The sequence below is a fragment of the Tinamus guttatus genome, unplaced genomic scaffold (genome assembly GCF_059628265.1).
Source record: "Tinamus guttatus ecotype Peru unplaced genomic scaffold, ASM5962826v1 Tinamus_guttatus_pri_ptg000327l, whole genome shotgun sequence".
Taxonomy (NCBI): Eukaryota; Metazoa; Chordata; class Aves; order Tinamiformes; family Tinamidae; genus Tinamus; species Tinamus guttatus.
This window is the reverse complement of record NW_028288861.1, coordinates 11112669-11136359: the sequence shown is the minus strand read 5'-3', so window position 1 is coordinate 11136359 and position 23691 is coordinate 11112669. Positions and strand designations below refer to the sequence as shown.

At 39.8% G+C, this 23691-nt stretch overlaps 1 protein-coding gene across 1 annotated transcript; it reads left to right on the top strand.

The window, feature by feature from the left end:
• The first annotated feature begins 586 nt into the window (after nt 1-586).
• GTF2A1 (general transcription factor IIA subunit 1) lies at nt 587-23393 on the top strand. The gene is made up of 9 exons (XM_088529344.1): nt 587-808; nt 8218-8319; nt 9935-10142; nt 12595-12659; nt 14458-14533; nt 16209-16342; nt 17083-17403; nt 19841-19930; nt 22162-23393. The coding sequence occupies exons 1-9, from the start codon at nt 779-781 to the stop codon at nt 22267-22269; spliced, it is 1134 nt and encodes a 377-aa protein (XP_088385470.1). The 5' UTR covers nt 587-778; the 3' UTR covers nt 22270-23393.
• The last annotated feature ends 298 nt before the right edge of the window (nt 23394-23691 follow it).

The following is a 23691-nucleotide window of genomic DNA, read 5'->3' as shown; positions in this document are numbered from 1 at the left end:
ACCAGAAACAGGCCCTAGGCCTGCAGAATCCTTTGTTTTGCTGCCTGTGGCCCAGGGCACTAGCACCTGCAGAGGCAGCTGAGCTCGAGCTCAAGCTCAGGGGGCAAGGAGGGTCGTTTCTGGCCCCAAGCGCTAGGCTGAGGGTTCCTCCCGCTGTCTGGTGCCCGGGGCGTAGCCTGCTGCGACAAACAAGGGAGCTCCTGGGCCCAGCCGGCGGTGGCTGCGGGGCCGCGGCCGGCGGGTAGCGCGGGCCGCGCGCAACGGCCGCCTCAGCGCGCCGCCGAGCCCGTCCCGCTGCGACGCGCGGCGCGATAACGTCACGCGGTGGGGGTGGGCGGCGCCTCGCGGGGACTTCCGCCTCGGTACGCGCGGCGCCGTTGGGAAGGCATCACGGAGCCTTTCCGCAGGCGGGCTCTTCCGCCTCGGTAGGTGTCATGGCGGCGGGGCGGGCGGACCACGTGACGCGGGCGGAGCGGCGCGCTCTCGCGCAGGCTCTCGCGGTGTCTCGGCCCCCCCCGCCCGCGGCCCCCGCTCGCCCTGGCCGCTCGCGCAGCTGCTCGGCTCTCGCTATATAAAGGGGCGACGCGGGCAGAGCGGGCGGCTGGCGGCGGCGGCTGCAGCCCCAGGGCCGGCGAGCGAGGCCGGGCCAGGCCGCGGGGCTGCCCGTGAGCCGGGGCGGGAGGCGCGCGGTTCTGGGGGGAGACGCAGCCGGGCAGGTTTATTGTTTTAGGGGCGACTCCCCCCGCCGCGGTTGGGGGCGTCCCGGGGGGCTCGGGACATGGCGAGCTCGGCTAACACAAACCCCGTGGTAAGGACCGGCGAGGGGGGCGAGGGGGGCCCGGCGGCAGCGCAGGCAGCGCAGGGGGCCCGCGGGGCTCCTGCCCCCTCCCCCGCGCCGCTTCCCGCCCGCCGCCGCCTCGGACGGTCCCGTCTCTTTCTCTGTCTCTCTTCCTCCCCCGCGGCGGCGGGAAGGGGCAGCGCGGCGGCGGCGAGCCCGCTTGTGGCGCCGGGGAGCAGAGAGCGGAGCGGCGGGCGGGCGGGCGCGGGCGGCGCCGAGGGGCGCGGGCGGGCGCGGAGCCCCGCGGGGAGGCCGGGGCCGCCGCTGCTGCCGCCGCCGGGGAGGGGCGGCAGGGGAGGGAGCCGCCGCGGCGGGGCCCGAGCGGAGCCGTCCCGGCGAGACGGGACGAGGCGCCAGGCGCCGGTTTCGGTTTTGCGGGTGTCCGCGCGGCGCAACCCGCGCGGGCTCCGCTGGAGCCATTTTATGCTGCTGGATAGCGGTGGTTGAAAAGCACTTCTCCCCGCCGCGGAGCCGGCAGCCTTAACTTTTCTCCAGTGAGCGAGGAAGTATTTATTTAAAAACCAAAAAAGAAAGAAAAAAAAGAAAAACTCCTTAGCCCCCCCGCTCCCCTGCCCTTCCTCGTGCTTTCCGCACTCGGGTGGCTCGCTGTGTAGCTGCTGCTCACCGAGGTTTGCAATAAGCAGTCACAGAAACCTGCGCAGCCATCCAGCCCCAGTCGCTTTTTTCATTTTTTTTTCCATTTTGTTTTTATTTTATTTCCTCCCCTTTACTACGCCGAAAGCGGCCCCGAGCCCCCCCGCACGGCCGCGACAAACCGGGAGGGGAGTCCAGGCGGCGCGGCGCCCGCTCGGCCCCTTGTTTGTGGCGCTGGGATCCATCATGGCCGCCTGCCTTCCTGCCTCCCTGCGCCTTGTGTTCCTCCTCCCTGCGGCTGCCCTGTTTATATAGAGCTATTGCCGCTCTCTAATATAGACTCTGCCTGGATGGGAAGGTGCTTTCCAGCCCCACGTCACCGCCTCTCCATTTAAACACCACATCAGCCTTTAAATAGGGAGAGAGCCGCCGAGAGCGGGCTGGGAGGTGCATGCATCGGCAGGGAGGCAGGGAGACGGGCGCTCGCTTTTTATTTTGTCCCTGGCCTCGCGCTCGGCTGCAGCCCTGGCGCGGGGCTGCTGCTCTGCGCTCGCCGCCGGCCCGAGCGGAGGGGCTGCGCGCCCGGCCGCTCCTCCTCGCCGCTGTGCATGGACTTTCCCCCATCTGTGCCTTGCACCAAGGAAGGGATCTCCCACCCCCGCCCTTTTACGTGTTGTGAAAGTGTTTATTTTTTATTTGTTTGTTTTGCACTTGTCCTTAGCAAGTGCAGAGTCCTGTATGCCCATGGACTCTCTTAAAAACCTGCTTGCTTTTTTTTTTTTTTTTTTTTTTTTTTTTTTTTTTTTTTTTGCTTTTCTGTTTTCTTCTTCCCCTGATAGGTAAGAGCAAAACAAGAGATTTGGATCCGATATGTCAAAAAGATATGTGGTACCTGTTTTAGGCACTTTGCCAAGGTCAGAGCGTGGTCTGACAGCAGCTCTGGAGCTAAAAGCATCATGAATTTAATATTAAAGTTTTGTCTATGGGTCATGGGCTGCAGGATGCTGCTTGAATGTTTCTGAGTGTTTCTGGTGGCGAAAGCTGATGAGCCTGCAGGTATTTCTGTTGCAGTCTAGGAAGTGCAAGGCTTTTAGGGTTCTCACTACTTCTTGATTTAGCTGCAATATTTTGTATACTGCAAACAGTAGTAGCAAATGTGAAACATATATATATATATATTTTTTGTTCAAGCTTGAAATGATCGAGGGTCATGTTACTTTGATGTTTTACCAGATTTTGTATCAGAGTCTTAGAAAAGTAGTGATTACATGCAGGACTCAGTAAAATGCATATCATGTGTGTGACCTAGATTTGTCAGCTATCCTTTTCTGTATAAAACTCTGACTTTGTTGTTGTCAAAAGAAAAAGATCTATTTCTGTAGTCTCTCTTTCTCTTTTTCTCACTCTTTCTTTTTTAACACCAAGTTAGTAATGAACAGAAGTAAAAAAAAAAAAAAACCACTGTGAATAATCTTCAAAGTACTTGTAGGTATCTTTGAAGCAGTTTACTGAGGGTTGATTTTTCTGGGCTGTGTCCTGGCATAGCAGTGTTTCTGTAAGGTTCTCTCAGAAGAGATTGTGTTTGAACATTGTGTTCAGAATAAAGCTAGCCAGGCTTCAGGACAATTCTGAACTAAAGAGAACAACCTTGTGAAGATACGCCTGTTACAATCGATACTGCATGGTTAACTCTGTAAAATTCAGCTTTTACTCAGTAGTAGGTCAATATAGTTAGCGTAGGGTTATCCAAGTGAGTGAGAGCAGTTCAGAATCCTGCACTAGGATGATGACTTTAGTGGGCTAGACTTTGCCACAGCATCTCCTCAAATCTGAATTCCTGGAAGCATGTTCTTCCTAATATAGGACATATAAATGTTAATGTTTTACAAGCAGTAAAAGATTTTGTAGGTGACAAAAGTAATTTCTTGAGGTTTGACAGCTTCAGTAATTGATCATAAGTATATGTGTTCCTACTTTTTAGGCACCTGTTCGATGCAATTGTAGCTGAAACTAGTTACCTACCTTTACAATGTGCTCCTTTAGGTATCCTTACAACAGCTCCATAGACTAGAGGAATTCATCCGAGATGTTTCAGGGATAAATGCAGAAGTGAGCAGGGACAAACTGCTGTCAAATGCAGAAAGTGTGCAGCATGCATCTTTGTGTAATATTTTGGTTATGGGAATCCCAACTGCTGAAATCTGGGTGCTGTAATAATAACTACAAAGAGGTACGGTATCTGCACCCTTGAAGCTCTGGAGGAATGTGGGAAACGTAAGCCCCTAAAGGCATGTGGTACTTCTTAAAATAGCTTGCTGTTTGCTCTGTGGATTTTTCTGTGTGTGTGTAGCAGTCTTCACTGTGCTCAGGATTTTCTTTTACAAGATGCACAGAGAGAGGGAGACACAATCATTTCCTTATGTCCCCGGAGGGGGAATTACCAGATCTCAAACCTTTTCTATGTGTTTGCGGTTGTATCTAATAAATCAGGAATTTTAATTGTTGTCTTTCATCTATAGTAAGTGTTTGGAACAGTGTTTATTGAAGAGCAGTTTGAGAATGTTTGCTCTTAAGAGGGCTTAGAGTTTACAATAGCGTGCACTTTATGAAGGAAGCACTTTAATATAAACCAAGCATGATTATTATAATGGTAATCTTTTAAGTTTCTGTAGAACACTGGATGAATTTATTGCTGGGATTTCTCTTAAACTTTGTTACATATCACTCAGTAATCTAAACATGCAGTTAAATCTTTAGGTCTAATGCAGTAAAGCTGAAGTGATTGGTTAGTACGAAAGAATTACAAGAAAATGACTTAGATTTGGAGATGGTTGTCTTTATGCATGCTTGTATAACTCTGGTAACCATAGAACAAGAGTTCTGAAGAGGAAAAAAATGTGAAAAAAGTAGGAAAAAGATGTGCAAAGGATTTGGATTTAGTTGTTTGGAGTGGAGGGTTACTAACATTTACAGTCTGATGAGAGAATTTTGGTACATTTTCATTGCCTCATTTGACTGAATATAAAAATTGGTCAGAAGACTTAATTCACCAAGGATCCCATCTCTAGACTTTTTAAGTAATTGCATTCTCAAGTTCAGGTTTTGAATGAGCAAGCAGTGTATGAAAACGGTTTTGTCATTCAGCTTGAGAGTTTTAGGGGTTTATATAAACAACTTGAGCACCATATAAACAATGGCTACAGTCAGCACTTTGCATATATCTAAGGCAGTGCACCCTGCTCCTTTTTAAGGGCCAGTTCTTAATGCTGGCCCTTAAAATGCTTTTGCTAAGTAGCAAAAGAGAGCATTTTGTGCTCTTTTTGAAATTCCACCATAGATGTCTCTTGAGAAAGATGCAACTCCTTTCATGAGTGACAGCAACAAGACCTATCTGAGCTAGGTGTTTCATAAGGATGTATGCAGGCAGGCAAGACCATTTTTCTGAATACGTTATAAAAATATATGGGTAAAATTGGGAAGGGGAGGGAGGGGAAGGGCAGATGTGAGTCTACTGTAAATGTGCAGATACTTCTGTCTTTCCTCTTTTCCCTCCTCCTCATACAATCATAACTTTTCTGGGTGTTGTGACAGTATGTAGCTAGAATGCTGTCCAAAACTTCTGACCCATGGAATGATAAAAATGAACTCTAACTCTTGCCGTGAATGGTTCTTTTGCTAAACCATCGTTGTGCTCAGTGTTTTCTGTCTGTCTGTCTTTCTGTCTTTCTGTCTGTCTGTCTGTCTGTCTGTCTTTTTACTTATTGCATGGGAAAAAGAAAATGTTCCCAAGCAGACTGTTAGCTATAGAATCAGCTTGCTGTGTCTGATGATTAATATTTTCCTGTTGGTTCTATTAGCTGATGAAACTTTGTAAATACACCTTACAAAAATGACTGATCCTGGAGAGAAGAGGAGGTAACTGCTGGTTGAAATTAGGACTGTTTATATAAAGTTGGTTTTAATAGTCAAGTGGAGCAAAAAGATGATTCAAGGAGCAAACAGTTTCCATCCTGCAGATGCAGATACATAGGCAGTGCATCCCACTGACTTAGGAGGAACAATGCAGGTGCTTGAAGTTAAGCATGTTTATCTGCATAATGCGCTCTTGCCTCGCAGGCAATGCTCGTACAATGGTCGAGTAGCATTTTTGTGCTAGGTGCATTGTCTAAACTTTATGAAATTCGTTGACTATCGGAAAACATGACTTCAAAAGCTTGAAGTTCATGTTGAAATCATCTTTGAATTAGGAATCTAGTTGTTGAGGTCCCTAGATCCTTCTAGGGTTATTAAATGGAGCATCTATTTTCATCTGCTGTGAATTACTTAAGAAGAAGAATAATCCTCCTACTGGAGCCTGCCATTTCTAATTTTCTTGCTACATAGAGCTAAAAAAAAATTCTCAAGAGTAGTCTGCTTTTGGAATATCTGTATTGATGCAGTTAATGCTCTACTTAATGTTATATACTTGCACATTTAAGCTTTATTTTGAAAGAAAAAGGTTTCTCAAAATAATCTGCTGTTTTACTTTTTTTGGAGAAGTTGAGTTTTGAAAACTATGTTTACAGCAGCTATGTTCAAGTAAAACAAACTTATCCTATTACTTCAGGTTGGAAAATGTGTGCTGAGGCAAGGAACAAGATGATAAATTCTGCCATTTCAGCCACTTGATTTGCAGCAATACATTTTAATGTTGAAAAGTGGAAAGCCAATGAAAATGAAGAGAAAATAGGATGTTCTAGCACACTGCCTGCCAGAATATTGAAGTGTTGATTTTCTGATCAAAATTCTTAAAGAAAAAAGCATTTCAGAATACCCTGTCACAAAATCACTAAGGACTTAGTGCACTAAGGAACCATCAGAAGAGCGAATACCCTGTTTTCAGATTTCCGGATAGCTTCTTTTCTTTGTGATATCAGTACATTTCTTAAAGCTCTCTTACATTTGGAAACAATGATATTCTGTCTTTTTTTTTGGTGCATAGTGGTCTGCTGGCCTCTTAACTTTGTCTTGGTCTTGTAAATGATGTATTGCTCCTCCATCCCTTATTCTAGAATGTACCTACTGCATATATGTAGTATATTTAACATATCTTTAACAAATCCAGTATTTCTGGTATGAATTAAGCAGCTGCGTATGCATAAAGCAAATGTTGATGTGTATGGGGTAAATTTAACTAGTCCTAAAAATGCTAGTCCAACCATCCAGCCATATGTGCTTTAGTGTAAGATGTGTTGGGTTTTTTTTGTTGTTGTTTTTTGGGTTATTTTTGTGCACAGCTGTCCTGGCGTGCAGGGTGATGTGTTCAGTGCCTTTGAGCTTTGCTGCTTTGGTGAGGCTGAAAGTTATGGAGTAGGGGCAGGGATTTGACTGTTAGAAGAGGTTGCAACTACTTCCAGATTACTTTAGAAAAGTCTACAGACAGCCTAAAAAAACAGTTGTTGTCAGTGAAATAGATGTGGTTTCCAAACTGTAGAACTCTCTCTCTGCTGATTCACAACTCCTACCTCTACCTTGCAATTAGCTAGCACAGATATTTAAACATAACAAGGATTTCTTTGATGTTCATATGCCATTGCAGACATCCAAGCTATAATATCTGTTTGAAAGGTGTGAAATATGTATAGTACGCTTATCCTGTGGGCTTATAGACTTGAGCTTTATGCATTAGCTGATGAGGTTAAGCGTTTATATTCTTTTGGAATCGTTTCTGGATGTTTAAATTCACTGTATCAGTTACAGTTTAGGCATGAAATAAAGATGTATGTGCAGTTTTTTCTCTGAAGAATTTATAATGTAAGAACAGAAATACTGACTGAAAAGCAAAAGTCTTCAGTAGTCTGTGTAAGCAGATGTCAATGGAAGAACAGATCATTCATGTGCCCTGGTTCTGAGTTTTTATCCTGTGAACTTCCTGAGCCAGATTTGCTTTTTGTTCAGTTAGCAAACATTAAAGATATTTTTAATGTATTTGTGTAGTATCCTTTTGAGCCTTTATAATTCTATGACAGACATGCAAACATGCAAAGATTTTTGCATGTCTAACAGTTAAGCTTGTTAGCAAAAAAAAATTGCTGAATGGAAAACTCTTTTGTTTATTTTGAATTCAACTCGATATCTTGACAGTTTTTTTTTTCACATGGCTGTATCACAAAGGTAGCGAACAGTCCGTTCCCATTTCACCTTCTTATAGCCATTCTAAGCTACCATACAGTTTTGACGCATTCTCATAGTTTACTTTAGCTGCGTGTGAGGAATGACATTCCATATCTCTTGATTGTTTTTGTTATTCTTTACATGTCGTGAAATTATGAAAGCAGAAATACATGCACTATTTAAGACATGGGCAAAAAAATGAGTATTTTATATACTGTTATCTAAGTACTTTACATAGAGCATAATGAATGCCTTGGTTTTGTTCTCCGTTCTTTTCGTAATGTTGCCGAACACTAGGTTTGTTTTTTAATGTGGCAAGTATTGATGTAACATTATCACTGAACTGTTGCAACTCTGAGTCTTGCCTCTGAGTGGTAGCGACGGCTTCGGAGCTCGTTTTGTGCAGTTGTTGCTAGTCCATGATAGAAGCAGAGCTAGAAAGAGTTGTCATTTTTTTTTCTTTGATATTGCTGATTTATGCTTTCCTTCTGGAAACTGTAGTCACTCAGAAGCATACATTCTATTCTGTATGCAGTTTTCAGATATTTTTCAAGACAAAATATGTCATTTTAATATTATAGTGTTAAATTTCTTTTTAAACAAGTAGCACTGACTAGCTATTTCTCTTACAGCCTAAATTGTACAGGTCCGTAATTGAAGATGTCATCAATGATGTCAGAGAAGTTTTTCTGGATGAAGGAGTGGATGAACAAGTTCTTATGGAACTCAAAACAGTAAGTTGTAACTTTTTTGTTTTTAATAGACTAATAACACTGAGTGATTGTATGCTGCTTACTGTTATACACAGTAAAGATTATAATTTTTAGTTAGCTTAGTATATTAATCTTCGTATCTGTAGCCCCGTATCTTTCAGATTAAATTTCCATATGCAGGTATCTGTTTATCTTTGGTTATTTGGCAGTTTAACTTTGATGAAAACTCATGACAGGCATCAGAATTCCCTGTGTTATTTCAATTGTGTCACATTTTGTTTATGTCTTAAGAAAGAGTTTTATTGTCAGGTGTTCTTTACCTGCATATGAAATTTTTGATTTCCATACTAGCTTATACTGTGCACATCATATTTTTTTCCCTAAACTCTAATTAGAGTATTCTCTGTATTTTAATGGGTTAGAGATGATCTAAGGGAGCCAAAAGTGGGTTCTAATACCCGTCTCATATGGGCTCTTTAAACTCTTTCTGAGCAAAGATGCCCTTGAAAAGAGAATGAGAAAAAGATGTAGCAGAAAATGAGGAAATAAAGGAAACTGGGAAAGTAGATATCTGCCCAGTTCAGCTGTTGAACAAGGAGTCCTTCAATAAGTGAGAATACTGCGCTCGGTGCGTAATACTGAAAATTGGGTGCTGTGTGACAGAAATATCGAGTTCCAGTATGGGCTATAAGGAAACAGGTGAAGATCTCCCTTAACCCTTCCAAATCACGACCTAGTGTGATGTGGGGTGGGGGGCAGGGAGAGAAGGAAAAGACAGTGAATGCCATAAGAAAAGTGTCTCAATGTTTATGTCATACACATATTTTACAATAATTTAGGAAAAGATTAAATGAGGAAAGATACAGGAAAGAAGATAAAGTATTGAAGAGAAATAGTGAGGAAGTCTTAAGCAGGATTTGAGATTAAGGATCCTGGGTGCGTGCCTGCAGTCTTTTTGACTGCATGTATTATGGAATACTTACTGCCTTTTTTGCAAGAACTGCTTTGCTGTGGTTGTGGCTCCTTTAGGAGCCCTGTCAGCTAAAGTCAAGGAACTGAAAGGTTGGACAGACTGAAATTGATATTGATATGGTAGAAATTGTGTAAAGATTTGGACCTTACTGTAGGTATTACTGGCAGTTTCTATTAAAGTGTGTTATCATGGAAAAATCTTCAAGCATCTAGTATTTAGTAGTTTTAGGAAGTTGTTTAGGACATGGCCGTAAAGAGGAAGTTTTTTTTTTTTTTTTTTTTTTCCCTCCTGTTTAAAGAAGTTTTTTAAAAAAAAATGAAGATAAAGAAGTTGAAACTAGAAAGCAGATTTAAAGTTGCTAATTAATTTCTGTTTGTTCTTCTGTTAAGGTTGTAATGATTCTTCCATTAATGAAAGAAAAATTGCTAACTGAAGTTTAAGCTTGGAGTGACTATTCTTATGGGATGCTTAGTTCCTCCTCTTAATATTTATGCCTCCTTGGAGTTAAATCTTGAGCCTATGCATGCCAAAAGGCTTTTTGGTTAAGTTTATTGACCGAGATAAACGATGAAAACCTTCAGTTTTGTTGTACTGTGTTTATGTCATTGCACATCTGAATGAACAAAAATAGTACACAGATTCCTCTTTCCTTTTTCAAACTAGCTGTGGGAGAACAAGCTGATGCAATCCAAGGCTGTAGATGGCTTCCACTCAGAAGAGCAGCAGCTTCTGCTGCAGGTGCAACAGCAGCAGCAGCAACAGCAGCAGCAACAGCATCACCACCACCACCATCACACACAACCTCAGCCGCAGCAGACTGTGCAGCAGCAGTCTCAGCCCCAACAAGTCCTTATTCCAGCATCTCAGCAAGGTCAGGCTCATTCGCGAACATCTCCGGGACAAGGCGCTCAGTTGAGACCAGATTCGTTGCACGTTAGTCATTCAGGGCAGGATGTTTATCTCATGGTTAATTTTGTGTCTTTATGTCAAGCTTTCTCTACTTGCCCTTGCTTTATAGATTAAGACAGTTGTCCAAAAAAGGAAAAAGTGTGCATAGAAAAATATCCATGTAATTGTATCAGTCACCTTCTGCAGAAGATGTTCGAAAAGCAGAATCCTTTTTTTGGTCTTATACTACTGAGTAACTTTAATTTTTCAATATAGACTTTCAAGTTGTGTCAAAAAACGTGTTAGCAACTTCAGGGTTTCAAGCTACACTGTACCAGAGGAGGTGATTAGCATTTTTCTAGCAGTTTGTATGTAGGAAATGTTTTTTGTGTTAGAACGCATTTTAGGTGAGAAGCATAAAAGTTATTTTTGTTGTGGTCTGATTGCACATCGTGTAGGTGAGAGAGGGGTTCAAGATATGTTTTAATTATGTTTAATTTATGTAATTGTTGTCCTGTGTGTTCTCCATCAGTAATTTGAGGGGAAATACTGTTTTCAGCAATTGTAATTTCAATTCAAAAATCAGATAAATATGACTAGATTTTACTGGATTTGTTTTACTGTGGAAACAAACCTGATGCCCATGTCATGTTTGACTTGGGGAGTGAGCTTTTTGCACTGTTATAGTTCTGGCCAAAACAAAAAGAAACCTTGTATCTGCTGTCAGTCATATGGAGCAACCGCTCTGTTATAGTAGGTGCAAAAGATAACCAAGAGGTGCTTTTTAAATATTTATTTACTTTCCCCTCCACAACTCAAAAGGGTCTATTCAAAACAGATACCATGGAGAATTATTATAATGCTTTATCTTCACCATAAGAGTAACCTGGTGTTGGGCTTTTTACTTTCCTTTTTGTAATACTCTGTGTGCCTGGACATAAATCAATTTGGGCTGCTAAGATAAAATTATTTTTGCGATAAAGACCTGTAAATACACGTACGTCTCTGTGAGCATCGCAACTCAATCTGGGCATCTTGAAGAGGCCCAGAGGTCGGCTCTCCTGCTCCAGACCCCTCTTGGCTAGTTAGCTGGGTAGCACTGACTCCAATGACTAGTTTCCTGGGCAGTAATATGGAGTTCCTGTCCTCCAGTTTGGGTCTTCGTCTGGAAGGTACTTATAGTATCAATACATTTTAAACCGACTTGTTGTTACTGTGTGTTGTGGTATGGCACTGAAACACTCTAATCACAGATTTATGCAATTTTACAAGTTACCCAACTCCCCTATTATGTGGGTGATATGGAGCAGTGAAGGAGAGAGTTGAATGGGTTAGCAGAGCAGTTTCTTCGGCAGGAGAGATGGTCTCGTTCTGCAAGAGAGATCGGCTGGGATGTCCTGGTTGTTCCTGCAGGGCTGCGTGTGATCCTGGCACATGGTCACGGGGTTTTCTTCGTCTCTTTCTGCTCCGTAGGTTTCCCTGAAAGTTGGTGACTATGGTGCAGGGTCGTGTGGTGTCCCCCACTTAGCCTTTCCCAGAAGTAATGGTTACCCGCAGTATTTGTAATGTCTTTAGTTACAGGTTTGAATAATACCTCCTTGATGATTAGTCTGTTCAAATGGCACCATTTTCTTCTAGTTTGCTGCGCCCAGATTTAGCACTCAGCTTGCAAGTTTCGTATACATCAGGATACAATTTCGCACTTCTTGATGAACAGCAGGATTTATGCGTAGTTTCGCTATATAAATTTAATACGCAAACACTACAATTTTATGTCAGGGTGCTGCTTGGATAGGAGTCGCATCAGGTGGGACTAGATGAGCTCTAAAGGTCCCTTCCAACCTTAATGATTCTGTGATTCATTCTGTGATTCTGTGATCTGCTTCCTTTAGCACACCAAAACTTTGGGCAGGTGCTTGTGCATATTTCATCTATTCCTACTACAACAAAAACCTGGTGAAGTTCATGGGCTTATGCTAACAATTGTGCTATGGCATAGCGGTGCATTAGAGGCCTAACTCATGCTGTTACACTTGATTAATGTATCCTTCATCTTACTACAGTCCTTGTATAAGTCTGTTTGAGGAGTTAATCGCTGCTATCTGATGGTTTTGGAGAACTCAAATGCATCACCAGATTTATTAAAGTTTTAATATAACACCCTTTATTTCAGAAATGTATTTTAAATCTTGTTTTAGCTCAAGTCAGAATAGATAACTGAAACCAAAGAAATAAGCCTCTAAGGCGAAAATAGGCATATCCCACCTAACAGCTGCTGTTGTATATTGTCTGGAGAGTAAGGCTTCTGCTCAGTAGCTTTGGTTATAAAGCTCAGCTGATGTTTGTGTGATGTCCTTTGTTATTGTTCTGTCTTGGGTGTTATCTTGGGCAGACAGCATGGTTTCCATACAATGGTATTTCTTGTTTGTTTCTAGCACCTCAGCAGCAGGTTATTGTGCCAGATTCCAAGCTGATACCACACATGAATGCATCGGGCATGGTAAGAAAAGCAGAAAGCTATGCTTGCCTTCTCTGTCACTTTGTTACTTTGTTTTAATTAACTAACATGAATCTGGTATTAGTCATTATATGCTTAAAAGTAAATTGGGAAACATTGGTAAAGTTGGCTGCCAAATTACTGAAGTTTTCTGCACTGCTGACAATTCAGGATCAGTTGTAATAATTTTGTAATAAGCACTAAAGAATCTGGTTTTTTTTAGTCATTTCTTGCAGGTTTCGTCTTTGGAGGTTAATTTTTTATTATCTTGCTTTAAGTGACATAGGTTAAGCTTTAAAAAAAAAAAAAAAAAAAAAACTATTTCTAATCTGTGAAAACAACAGGTGAAGCAATTATTTGTATTAAAACAACATTCATAAAATTCTTACTATTTTAGTGGTAAAAGCACTTTAAAGTTTCATAATTAGTCAAATCTACAGTAGTTTGCTTTACTAATCACTTCTCCATTACCTACAAGTAGGGCTGTTGAACTTATTATAGAAAATAACCTGAACTTCAGTAACCAAATAGCATGATTTACCTCGAGGCTTAGGGCAGATTAATATCTACTTTTATTTTTCCTATTCTTTGTGACCATTTATATAGAATACATAACTTGCCTATTCCAGCAGTTACTTTTTTTTTTCTTCTTCTATCTCCTCTGTCTCTTCTCATTGTTAGATCTTATTAATTAGTATTGCAAAATTAATATATTGAGCTTTATACTCTGTCACTGGCAACATGCAGCAGAAGTGCATGCTACAGAAGACTGTGAGTTCAGCAAATACTCTGTTAGAGAATTGGTTTGGAAGTACTGTGTGCTTTCTAATAAACATTTAAATAAGTATCAAAGAATGGATCAGATGAGTGCACATGAGGATGCAGAAAAGCACATTGTAACTTTGCTCTCTGTTTGTAAGTTTTGGAATTTTTTGTAATTACTATATTAGTAAGATAAGGAAAGACTGTATTCCTTAGAACACAGTAGGCATTTAACCCAGTGATAAAGTTTAAATCCTTTTAGTAGAGGAGAATAATCTCCCTTAGTGGAGAACGAGGGACTCTTCAGAAGTTATATCTTATTAGACCCCTGAAGTAAATAGGCCTCTGGAGAAGTCCCATCTTCCTCTGTGATATAAGTACTTAATGCAGATTTTTGTGTTTTGAACTTCTCGATTGTGTTAGAATTTGGCTTTCTTATAAGTTAGAGTAATTATCCACTAAAAATCTTCATTTTTTCTCTCCTAACAGATTATCTGTGGAAAAAAAAATTAGTCATTCTGTTGAACAGTCAGTGCACTATATATGCACAGTGGAACTGTGCTACACAGAACTTGAAAATCATTTGCAGAATTTAAAAAGAAGTGCAGCCTTAGCTATTGTTACTTGTGCATGCAGGGCACCTGAACATGTTCATGGCTAAAGTACCTTGTGTTTCTTCAGGTGATTTCTATTGGCGCATACATTAAGCTAGTCTGAAAATAATATAAGTAAAATAGTCATATGTGCAGTCCAATATTGGACTCTGTTAATAAGTCAGCAGAGATGACAAGAGAACAACATCTTTTGATATTTAGTGATTGTTGTTTTTAATTTTTTCCTATTAAGGAAGAAGATGCAAAACTAATTTTCTATGTGTAACACAGTTATTTAACGACCATATGTTAATAGATGCATAAACTTATTTGCAAATATTGTAAGTAGGTATAAAAGGGTAAATATTTAACTTTCAGGTAGTATTCTGAGACATGAAACCCTGGCAATAACATTTTCAGTTAAAAACGTTTTTTTCCTGTTTCAGAGTGCTGCAGCCACTGCAGCGACATTGGCTCTCCCTGCTGGTGTTACCCCTGTTCAGCAGATACTTACAAATTCAGGTAATTATCTGATCAGTGAAGCCAGTCACAAGTCTTGAGGCTGACGGTCCTTGAGGGAGAGACATTCTGAGGTCTATAAGACTCTCGCTATTTATACAGCTCATGTACTTTTTCTTGTCATTGCTCATTCATAGTGCTTTACAGTGTCCTTAAATTTAAAAAGCAGGACCTGGAAATCAGCTGTCACAAAGCAGCGTCATCATCACTTCACTAGATTCCGACTCTTTTTTTTTTTTTTGCTCACAGACTGGTTAGATTTTCAAACATTGTCATTTTGACCTAGCAGTGGCATAGGTTAGATTCTGTGCTAGTTTTCCATGCATTTTAGACAAGTATATGAAGCCAAAAATTGCAGTTTTGCTGCTGATGCGGCATATAGCATGTTTAAATGCCGCTATGCTATATATTTGGAAAATAATGTATCACCCTTACAAATGTGTGATGCTTCATGTTCAGTATTCTTGTGTTGATTTTACAAGCTTGATTCCAGATATACTCTGGCATGGATAGTGAAGGAAGATCTGGTCATTTTCTAGACATGGGAGATGCTCTTGCCAGAATAATTTGCCTCATCTACTCAGAATCACCTCTTGGGCTACCAATTTAGCCTTCCTACTTCAAATATGTGTATATTTAAGGGATATGTAGATGAAATAAAACTGATATGTATAGCTATTTTAGGAATTTGGTCCTTTCCAATTTTAAGGAAGCAGATTTATGCTTTACAGCCAAATTCTGTAGTTTAATTCCATAGTTTATAAGTTTGTCACTTTTTGTTCAGTTGCACGTATTTGTAGTATGTTTTCTTACACAAGGGCGTGGGGTTGCCTGCAGAACTGTATTCCTTTTTCAGGTATACTTTGTTGTTTCAGTAAATAGGCTTTGCACTTGTGAATGGAAGACAGGAAGGAATATCAGTATTTGAGAGAAATGTGTAAAGTTGAGGATTTTCCAGCTTTTTGTTTGCTTCTCCTATGTCTGCATCTTTCACAAGTGCAAAGAACTCATTTCAAAATGTCTTAGATGCCTCTTTTCAAAGTCGGTGAACTTTTCAGAAGTTAGTGACATGAGAAAGGAGGCAAAATAATAAAGCTATAGGGCAGAAAAAGACAACAGAGTTCGGATCAGAATACAAGAATTATGGGAAAAGGAAGGAGAGATGATTAATAAGCAGTAGGATAGAGTTTTCAAAGGATAACTGCACATCAATCACGATAAGGAGGTAATGCATGGAGGAATATATTAAAGTGGGTAACCAGAGCGACAAGAACCTCTGGGAATGGGGTTGTCATCTGAAAGGACCTTGGAAAGATCTACTAGCATTTGTAGTGGATAGACTTTTTTTGATGTGAATTCCTATAATTCCTATTTTGGAATATGTTTGTTTTGTCTTCTATCTGTAAAATGTATCTTAGATGAAGTACATTCTACAGTAGAAAGTTAATATTTGAAATACTATGCTGCTTTAAAGGATTAGTATTTGGCTTCAGGGATCCTGTATGCATAAATTGTTATTGAATTGCACACCCTGCAGGTGAAACAGAAAAGATAGGGACTCTACTGTAATAATTTTTTATATTCTTCCAGGAAATAAGTTTTTAAATCTAAGATTATATTTAAACATGCTTTTTCTTTTTTTTAAATACTAATTTGCTTGTGTATTTGTTTATTCCAGGCCAGATCCTCCAAGTAGTTAGAACTGCAAATGGAGCTCAGTATATCATTCAGCCACAACAGCCAGTTGTTCTACAGCAGCAGGTCATACCCCAAATGCAGCCTGGTAGTGTACAAGCACCTGTAATTCAGCAGGTAAGGAAAAAGTTTTGAACAGATACATTTGAAGGAGAAAACTTCATTAAAATTACTGTTGGTCAAATTGAAAGACAATGCAAAATTGACAAAGTCAGGAATGGTATATGAAAGAGTTAACAAGTGTGGGTTTTTAAAATGAACGGTTTGAAGATATCATTTTCAAATGGTACTTAAGCCTGTATTCTCACTGGTCTCAGTTTAAAAGTGATTTTGACTGATGAGAAATACAGTATGTACATAATTTTAGTCTATGATCTTTTTTTTTATTAGGTAAAATAATTCTTTACAACTTAGAATTTAGAAAGAAATACTTAGAAAACCTGTCTACAAGATGGAGTTTGCATCCAGACTGCATGAATACTGAATTTAATATCGTGACACAGTTCTGTAGTTCTGGCCTGAATAATATGAGGAGAATTTAAAGTTAAATGCTTTATGAAGAAGGTTTGAAAATAATCTTTTATTTGAAATAAGACAAATACTGTATGGTAGTATGGTAAGGTTTAAGTGCTGGTATTTTAGAATGGAAAATGAGACGGTAGACTTTCTCAGGTTTAGTAGTGCAAAATGCAGGAAACAAACACCAGTTAGAGAGAAGCTGCACTATTGAAGGAATATTTGTAACTCTTGTTTCTCACTAAGTCAGACTGACGTGTGTGTTAGCTGTTTTCAGTGGCTAGTGGGTATTGACGTGAGCCATCGTAGCAGCCGCAGTAATTGCAATGATATTCCATCAGGTTTTGGCTCCCATCCCCGGAGGGATTCCGCAGCAGACAGGAGTGATCATTCAGCCTCAGCAGATCCTGTTTACAGGAAACAAAACCCAAGTCATACCTACCACTGTGGCGGCCCCGACCCCTGCCCAAGCACAGATTCCTGCAGCTGGCCAGCAGCAACCACAGCAACAACAAGCGCAGGCACAAGCACCGCTTGTGCTCCAGGTCGATGGAGCGGGGGACACGTCCTCTGAGGAAGAGGAAGATGAGGAGGAAGACTATGATGATGATGAAGAGGAAGACAAAGAAAAAGATGGAGGTGAAGATGGCCAGGTTGAAGAGGTAAACTTGACATAATACTTGAAAGAAAACTGTCTCATTGTTGTATTTTCATAGTATTGAGAATAGCACTTCATCTTTTACTTCATTTTCTTTTTCCCATACTGAGGTGGTGAAAACTCTTCATGTGTTAACAAAATGCCTTGAAGTGTAGCAGAGGGGACAGTGAAAATTGTAGTTGTTGGGAATGGCCTTATAAAATTGGTAGTAGGAGTATTTCCAGTATTAAGGAGATGTCAGCCATAAGATGATAAAGCCATCATAGAGATCAGAAATAGTCAACTGCTTTTGGGACTGACTGCTGCAGGGCAAAGCAAAGTTATGGAGGATGATAAAGGAGCCACGTTCTTCAGTCACTGTTTTAGCAGCCTGCTTCAGATTCGAAGCGCTTAAGAGGAGACAGGACAAGTAAATCTGGTTTGATTATATCTTAGAATTCAGTTGCCTTCTGTTACTCTAAACTCTCAAGAATTCAAACTTGACAATAAAATACCCTCTAGGAAAACATCTGACCTTGATTTAACTGGGTCAAGAGGCAGGAGTGAATATTCTTAATAACTTGTCGTGTACTTAGTTTAAGCTTTGAATTATTTAGGTTTCAGAATGCAACCAGTGGCTCTTACTAAACCTTCTTTGTTGTTGTTGTTGTATCGGAGCCCTGGAGAAAAACATACTAATGTGTTAATAACTAAAATGACTTTCCAAAAATGCATTTTTGAACTGTCAGATCACTTCCACAGTTCTCTGCAGCCCTTCCAGTTACTTTAATATTCCATTTAAAATGTTGGTATTAGAAACACGTGTAGCATTTTATCTTGTAACTCATCCATGCAGTGTATGCAGGATAAAAACCTCCAGTTTTTATGAAGGAGTTTTTTTGTAGTATATCTACAGTGGTGTCTAACAGGATTTTCCTGCCCAACTTATTAGTTTACTTCTGATGTTGACCAACCCTGATGTCAGTCTTTAGTTATTGCCCCATTAAGTACACATCATCGTGCTTAAATATTAAGTGCTCATTAATATTGTCTTAGCGACAGGGCTTTGTGTATGTTTTTGTTTTGTTTTGTTTTTGTTTTTTCCGGTCAAGATTTTATTTTTTAGCATGCCAGAGAATCTCCTGTTACTTTTTTGCCCTGTTCATTCATCTGCTGTTTCATAACAAATAGAGCAGTTCCTTAAACTTGTTAAGTCACTTAATTCCTTCTATAATCATAGCATATTTAAGAACTCTGTGGTACACCTGTGTCCTCTACCATTAAGATCTTCCCAGTATAGCTTACATAGTTTGATGTAGGTGGGAAGATGAGGGTTATGTGGAAGATTTCAGGAAAATTGTTGTAATGTAATTTGTAATTGTATAAAATGGTGTATAATTGTAATTAGTAGTAGTTGTACTAGCTTTTGAAATATTTGCTGTTTACTTGAGATAGAAAAGGGTTCTGCTGTGACATTCTCACCACAGTTTGTAGGACTTAATGCAGGGTAATGTTTTTTTGACTATTAGACACTGTCAGACATTTCAGAGAAGAGGCAAGAATGTTCTAGAAGAGATATCTAGCCTTGGGATAGTCCTCTTATGTTCAGTTTGTAGCAGGATTGTAGACAGGAATCAGAAGGTCATTCTGGGAAGAGGAAATTGGACGCACAGTAGGCTTGCAGATCAGAAGGGGTATTTGTATATATTCTTGGTGTGGTATTTGGGGATGCTGTAGACGTGTTTTGATTAGGAAACTCCAAGCTTGGAAGTGTGGGAATGAAAGAGTAGTAAAGAGTAGAAATAGTTGCTCAATTTAGGAAGCGGGGAGGAAAAAAAAATGGGGGGGGGGAGGGGGGAGAGACTGTTTTTGGAAAGAAGAAAAGTAATTTTTAAGGGTCATTAAAATTCTTACTAAAATATCTGGAAAAGTTAGTCTACATGGATCTTTGTAAACTTAAGACAGTGGGTTTTTTTTCCCCTCCTCGAAGAACAGTGTGTGTTGAGTTCTCTTTCAGCCTGTGGTACATCAGACAAGCATGAATTAGTCATGGCTATTTCTATATCTATTGGCACGCAAGGAATGATGTGACTAATGTATTTTTACCACTTAGCTGCTTTAAATAATGAAAACCTGCAGAATGATAAAATAAAATTTTGTAAAGATGAATTGCAAGCACCAGAGCATTACAGTTAAGGAATGAGTGTGGTCTACGCAAGGCTTTAGTCCCCAGAATCTGGCATGGGCACTAAAATTCCACATTAAGATTGATAAAAAGCCTGGGGACAACGGCAGCATGGAGGGCAGAAGGGAACTGCCTGTTCAGAAAGCCTGATACTTAAACTTCAAATGCTGTTGTCAGGAATACAGTTTGTAGACAGATTATATGCTCATGTGAGTAGTCAAACTAGCAGCTCTAATCTTACTAAAAAGCATAACCTCTCTTTGTGTGTTGCCTTCAGGAGCCCCTCAACAGTGAAGATGATGTGAGTGATGAGGAAGGACAAGAACTGTTTGATACAGAAAATGTTGTTGTGTGCCAGTATGATAAGGTAAAATCTGTATAGAACAGAAAGAAGATTTTTTTTCCCTCTGTTCTTCTCCCTATCATGTCATACCTTTTAAATGATACTTTTGTCTATAAAGTAGAAACTGTGGTAGTGAATAAGACTCAGAGAAATTTGATTAAACTTCTATATCATGTGCATGTGCGTTCAACAATGAGTCAATCTTCTGGGCTCAGAAAATGTAAACTATGGCAGATGAGTTTTGGTATGTTTGCTATGACCGTAAGTGAAAGCAGTAGTCAGTGTGATTTAGACTTGATGCAAAACTGTTCATTGATGACTGCAAATTTTTCTTGATGATTTAGCAGGTATCAGAGGGGAATTGATGGCAGTGTGGAACACTTACTTTGCTTTAAATTCTGTTCAACTGTCTTCTCTCCTTTGTGCTCACTAATTTTTTTGGGCATATTTTCCTGGAATATGTGAAAATTCATGTCTATCTGTATATATTTTTTTAATTTGCCTGGAGGCTGTCACATACCTTTTTGCTGAGGTAGTATGTGTAAAGTTCCTTGATGTAGATTTTCTTCCTTTACCTAGGCTGGGTTAATTGGACCACAATGAATAAGGTTTCTTTTCAAGGGAGAAAAACCTGCAAGTTTTTGAAAAATACAATCTGCCGTATAAAGAATGACTTGAGAAGAAATCTTCAGTTTTTTAAGCTATTTTCATTAACAGTCTTCCTGAGTTTTCATCAGAATTGGAGTTGTCATCAGGTTCAATAAAGAATTTAAGATGCTGCAAGCAGCATCAGTACCTGCATCCCAGCCATATGTCTCCTTCAGACTGTAATAATAATAATAATAAAAAAATCTTACATTCCAAGGGTCCTTACAGTCCATGAGGATAGTGAGGTACCTCAGCATGGTGGTCACAAAAGCTTGTTGGAAGCATCTGAAGCTGGACAACAGCAAGTACTCTGAAATCCCACCTTAAAGATTAAGAACTTGAGCTCAACAGGGTGCACTGTCCATTCTGAACCCCAAGTGCTGCACGCTCTGAAAAGATGTGACCACTTACCAATAGCTGTGCAGTTTGTCTTTATAAGATACACAGGATCAGCTCAGTTGTTCTGAGTAAAGTTCTCCTTGCACAATACTGTGTCTGCAGTGGGTGCATCTGGGATGGTGAGATGAGAGCAGATGGACAGCGATGCTCACAGCAGGCACACTGCTGTCCTTACACAGAGTGTCATTAATTTGTTTGATTACTTTATGAATCTATGTAAACTTTGTCTTATCTCAGTGTTTCGTAACTGAGATAGGTCACGTGTGCAGAACTTTGTTGTTTTCAACTCCCTATTTTGATGTGCTACTGCCTAGCTATTTACTTAGAGGAGAGAGTAGTTGTTTCTTGTCTGCCTTATTTGTGTCTTTTATGAACGTGCAGTTTACCCTGTCTCTCCTTGGGCTATTCCAAGCCAGAGTCACTGACTCTGGTTGCTATCTGTATAGAAGTTGCCCAAACTTTAGATCATTCTTTCCTTTATTCTGTATACCTATTTTATGCTTCAAAAAGGATATAGAAGGAGGATCAGAAATATGCATGACACAGGTGAACCTTCTACTTCCTGAGTAATACAATGACATAATAGTGCTCTGTAAATATTTTTGACACCACTGAGCAGAAAACTGACATCATTGACAGTGTTTTAGAACACCACGATCTCATTTCTAAGTTGTAATTCTCAGCTCAGACTCATCTGTTCTGGTATGCATGTATGTTGAAAAAAAAAAAACTTTTATGTAAGTTATAAAACTTTTTTTTCCACCTGTTCTTGGCTGGTTTAAACCATCTGTGTTATGCTGACTGAAATGGAAATTTTTTGATTTCAAGAGGAGTTTCACAAATGTCATAAAGATAGTTTAGTCAAAGCATGGTGGATGGGTGTATTGTTTTCCCTTTTTCTTTCTTTATTTTTTTTCTTCTGTCCAATCACCTGTAAAATTGTGCTGTGTATGTTGGCTTTTGAAATGCCCCTGTGGCTGCATGATTTCTTGATGATTACTAAAACAGATCTCCCTAGATTAAAATCAATAAGATGAAAATATTGACAGGTATTTTTTTGGAACTAAATGCAGAATTGATTTTCAAGATGTTTCTAGTAATCTATTGGTGTCTAATTGTTGTGTCTGTTTGGTTGGTTGCCTTTATAATTACTTAAACACTACTATGTATTTTGGATGCAAAGTAATACTTATTTTTCCTATTTTTAGATTCACAGAAGTAAAAACAAATGGAAATTTCACCTCAAAGATGGCATCATGAATCTTAATGGAAGAGATTTTGTATTTTCCAAAGCCATTGGGGATGCTGAATGGTGAAGTTTTTAAGACAAAGCAAAACAAAACAAAAAAAAAACCTTCTCATAAGAGGAAAAAAAAAATCAAAAGCAGGAAAGGTTGAGACTTGGACATATATTTCAACCAAAATATGTATCTGCACATCAAAAATAAAGCGTAAACAAAACTATTGGAACAAAGATAAAATGTGGCAACAAAGACACTACTTCAGATGAGCAAGCCATGGACTGTAGCAGCTATAGCATTGTCTGGGAGCTGGTTTTGTGTGTTAGGAAAACATTAATTATCAATTCTACCTACAGGTACCTACAGCTGGTATTTAGCATGTAAGGCTTTGTCTCCCCCTTCTTCCCTCGGTTTAAGATTTTAAAATGCTTCTTCCACTGATTGAAGGAACTCTTCCCTTTGATAGATTATTAATCTGAAAATGCTTATTGTGTGTACAAATCTTTGCTTTGGACACTTCCTTTTGGTAGTGAGGATGGTAAGAATGTTACTTAAAACTGCGTGCAAGCTTTGTACAGAAGGGTAAGAATTAAGGTGTTAAATTTTAAATAACGTGTATAAGGAAAATATTTTTAATTCTGATAAGCTCATTAATTATTATATCTATTTGTTGTTTTCAAATCCATTCCCCATAAACACATTCTTGTTCCTAGCAGTTACGAAATGGTAAAATGATCATTTATATTACAAAATTATTTTTTATTTCATGTGAATGGCATCTTTTATTTAGGACTATATTTCTAAAATACTAAGCACCTGTAGCTCCCCCCAGAAAGTCAGACTGCTTAACTCTCGCTGTATTCTTGATATCTGATGGTTATTCAACATTGTTGAACTGAAAGGAAGGGAGTAGTAGTTTCTACTGACTCCTTACAAAGGCTTTGGAGACCTTTCAAATGAAATATGTAGGTAATCACCTAACAGATGCATTCCTTCACTAACATACTACATCTGTACTCCAGACATCCAAAATATTTGAACAGACCGCAGGAACGACTAAAGTTTTAACACAGAAAATCTCATAAAAGTTCTATTAGCTGCAAGTCTGTTAACCAGAGGTTTGCATACCAAAAAGCATAGCCTTAAGTTACCTGCAGCAGTTAATGTCTACATTTTCCAGGTGGCAGGTAGTTTTGTGAGGAGAACTGCGCAGCTTTGAGAACACAAACTTTGTCAGAGTATCTTTAGGCTGACTTGGTAATGGAAGATCAAGTAGTCAGATGCACTAAACCTCATGTAATAACTTTTTCACTTGCCTTTTCTAGAGCGATTTTGTTTGTTTGTTTTTGTTGTCAAAAGCAGCAAAATGGTTACCCCCCTCCCCTCCTTAGAATTGTGAACACCTTTTCTTCATGCATTAGTTATTCTTCCAAAGCCTGCTTTGAGAAATGCAGGAGGAGAGGGCATGGGCATTATACTTAGTGTTGAGGAAGGAAT

Coding starts and splice junctions, on each gene's coding strand:
- GTF2A1 (XM_088529344.1), top strand. CDS start 779: ATGGCGAGCTCGGCTAACACAAACCCCGTG. Junction 809..8,217: donor CGGCTAACACAAACCCCGTG/GTAAGGACCGGC, acceptor TTTCTCTTACAG/CCTAAATTGTACAGGTCCGT. Junction 8,320..9,934: donor TTCTTATGGAACTCAAAACA/GTAAGTTGTAAC, acceptor TTTTCAAACTAG/CTGTGGGAGAACAAGCTGAT.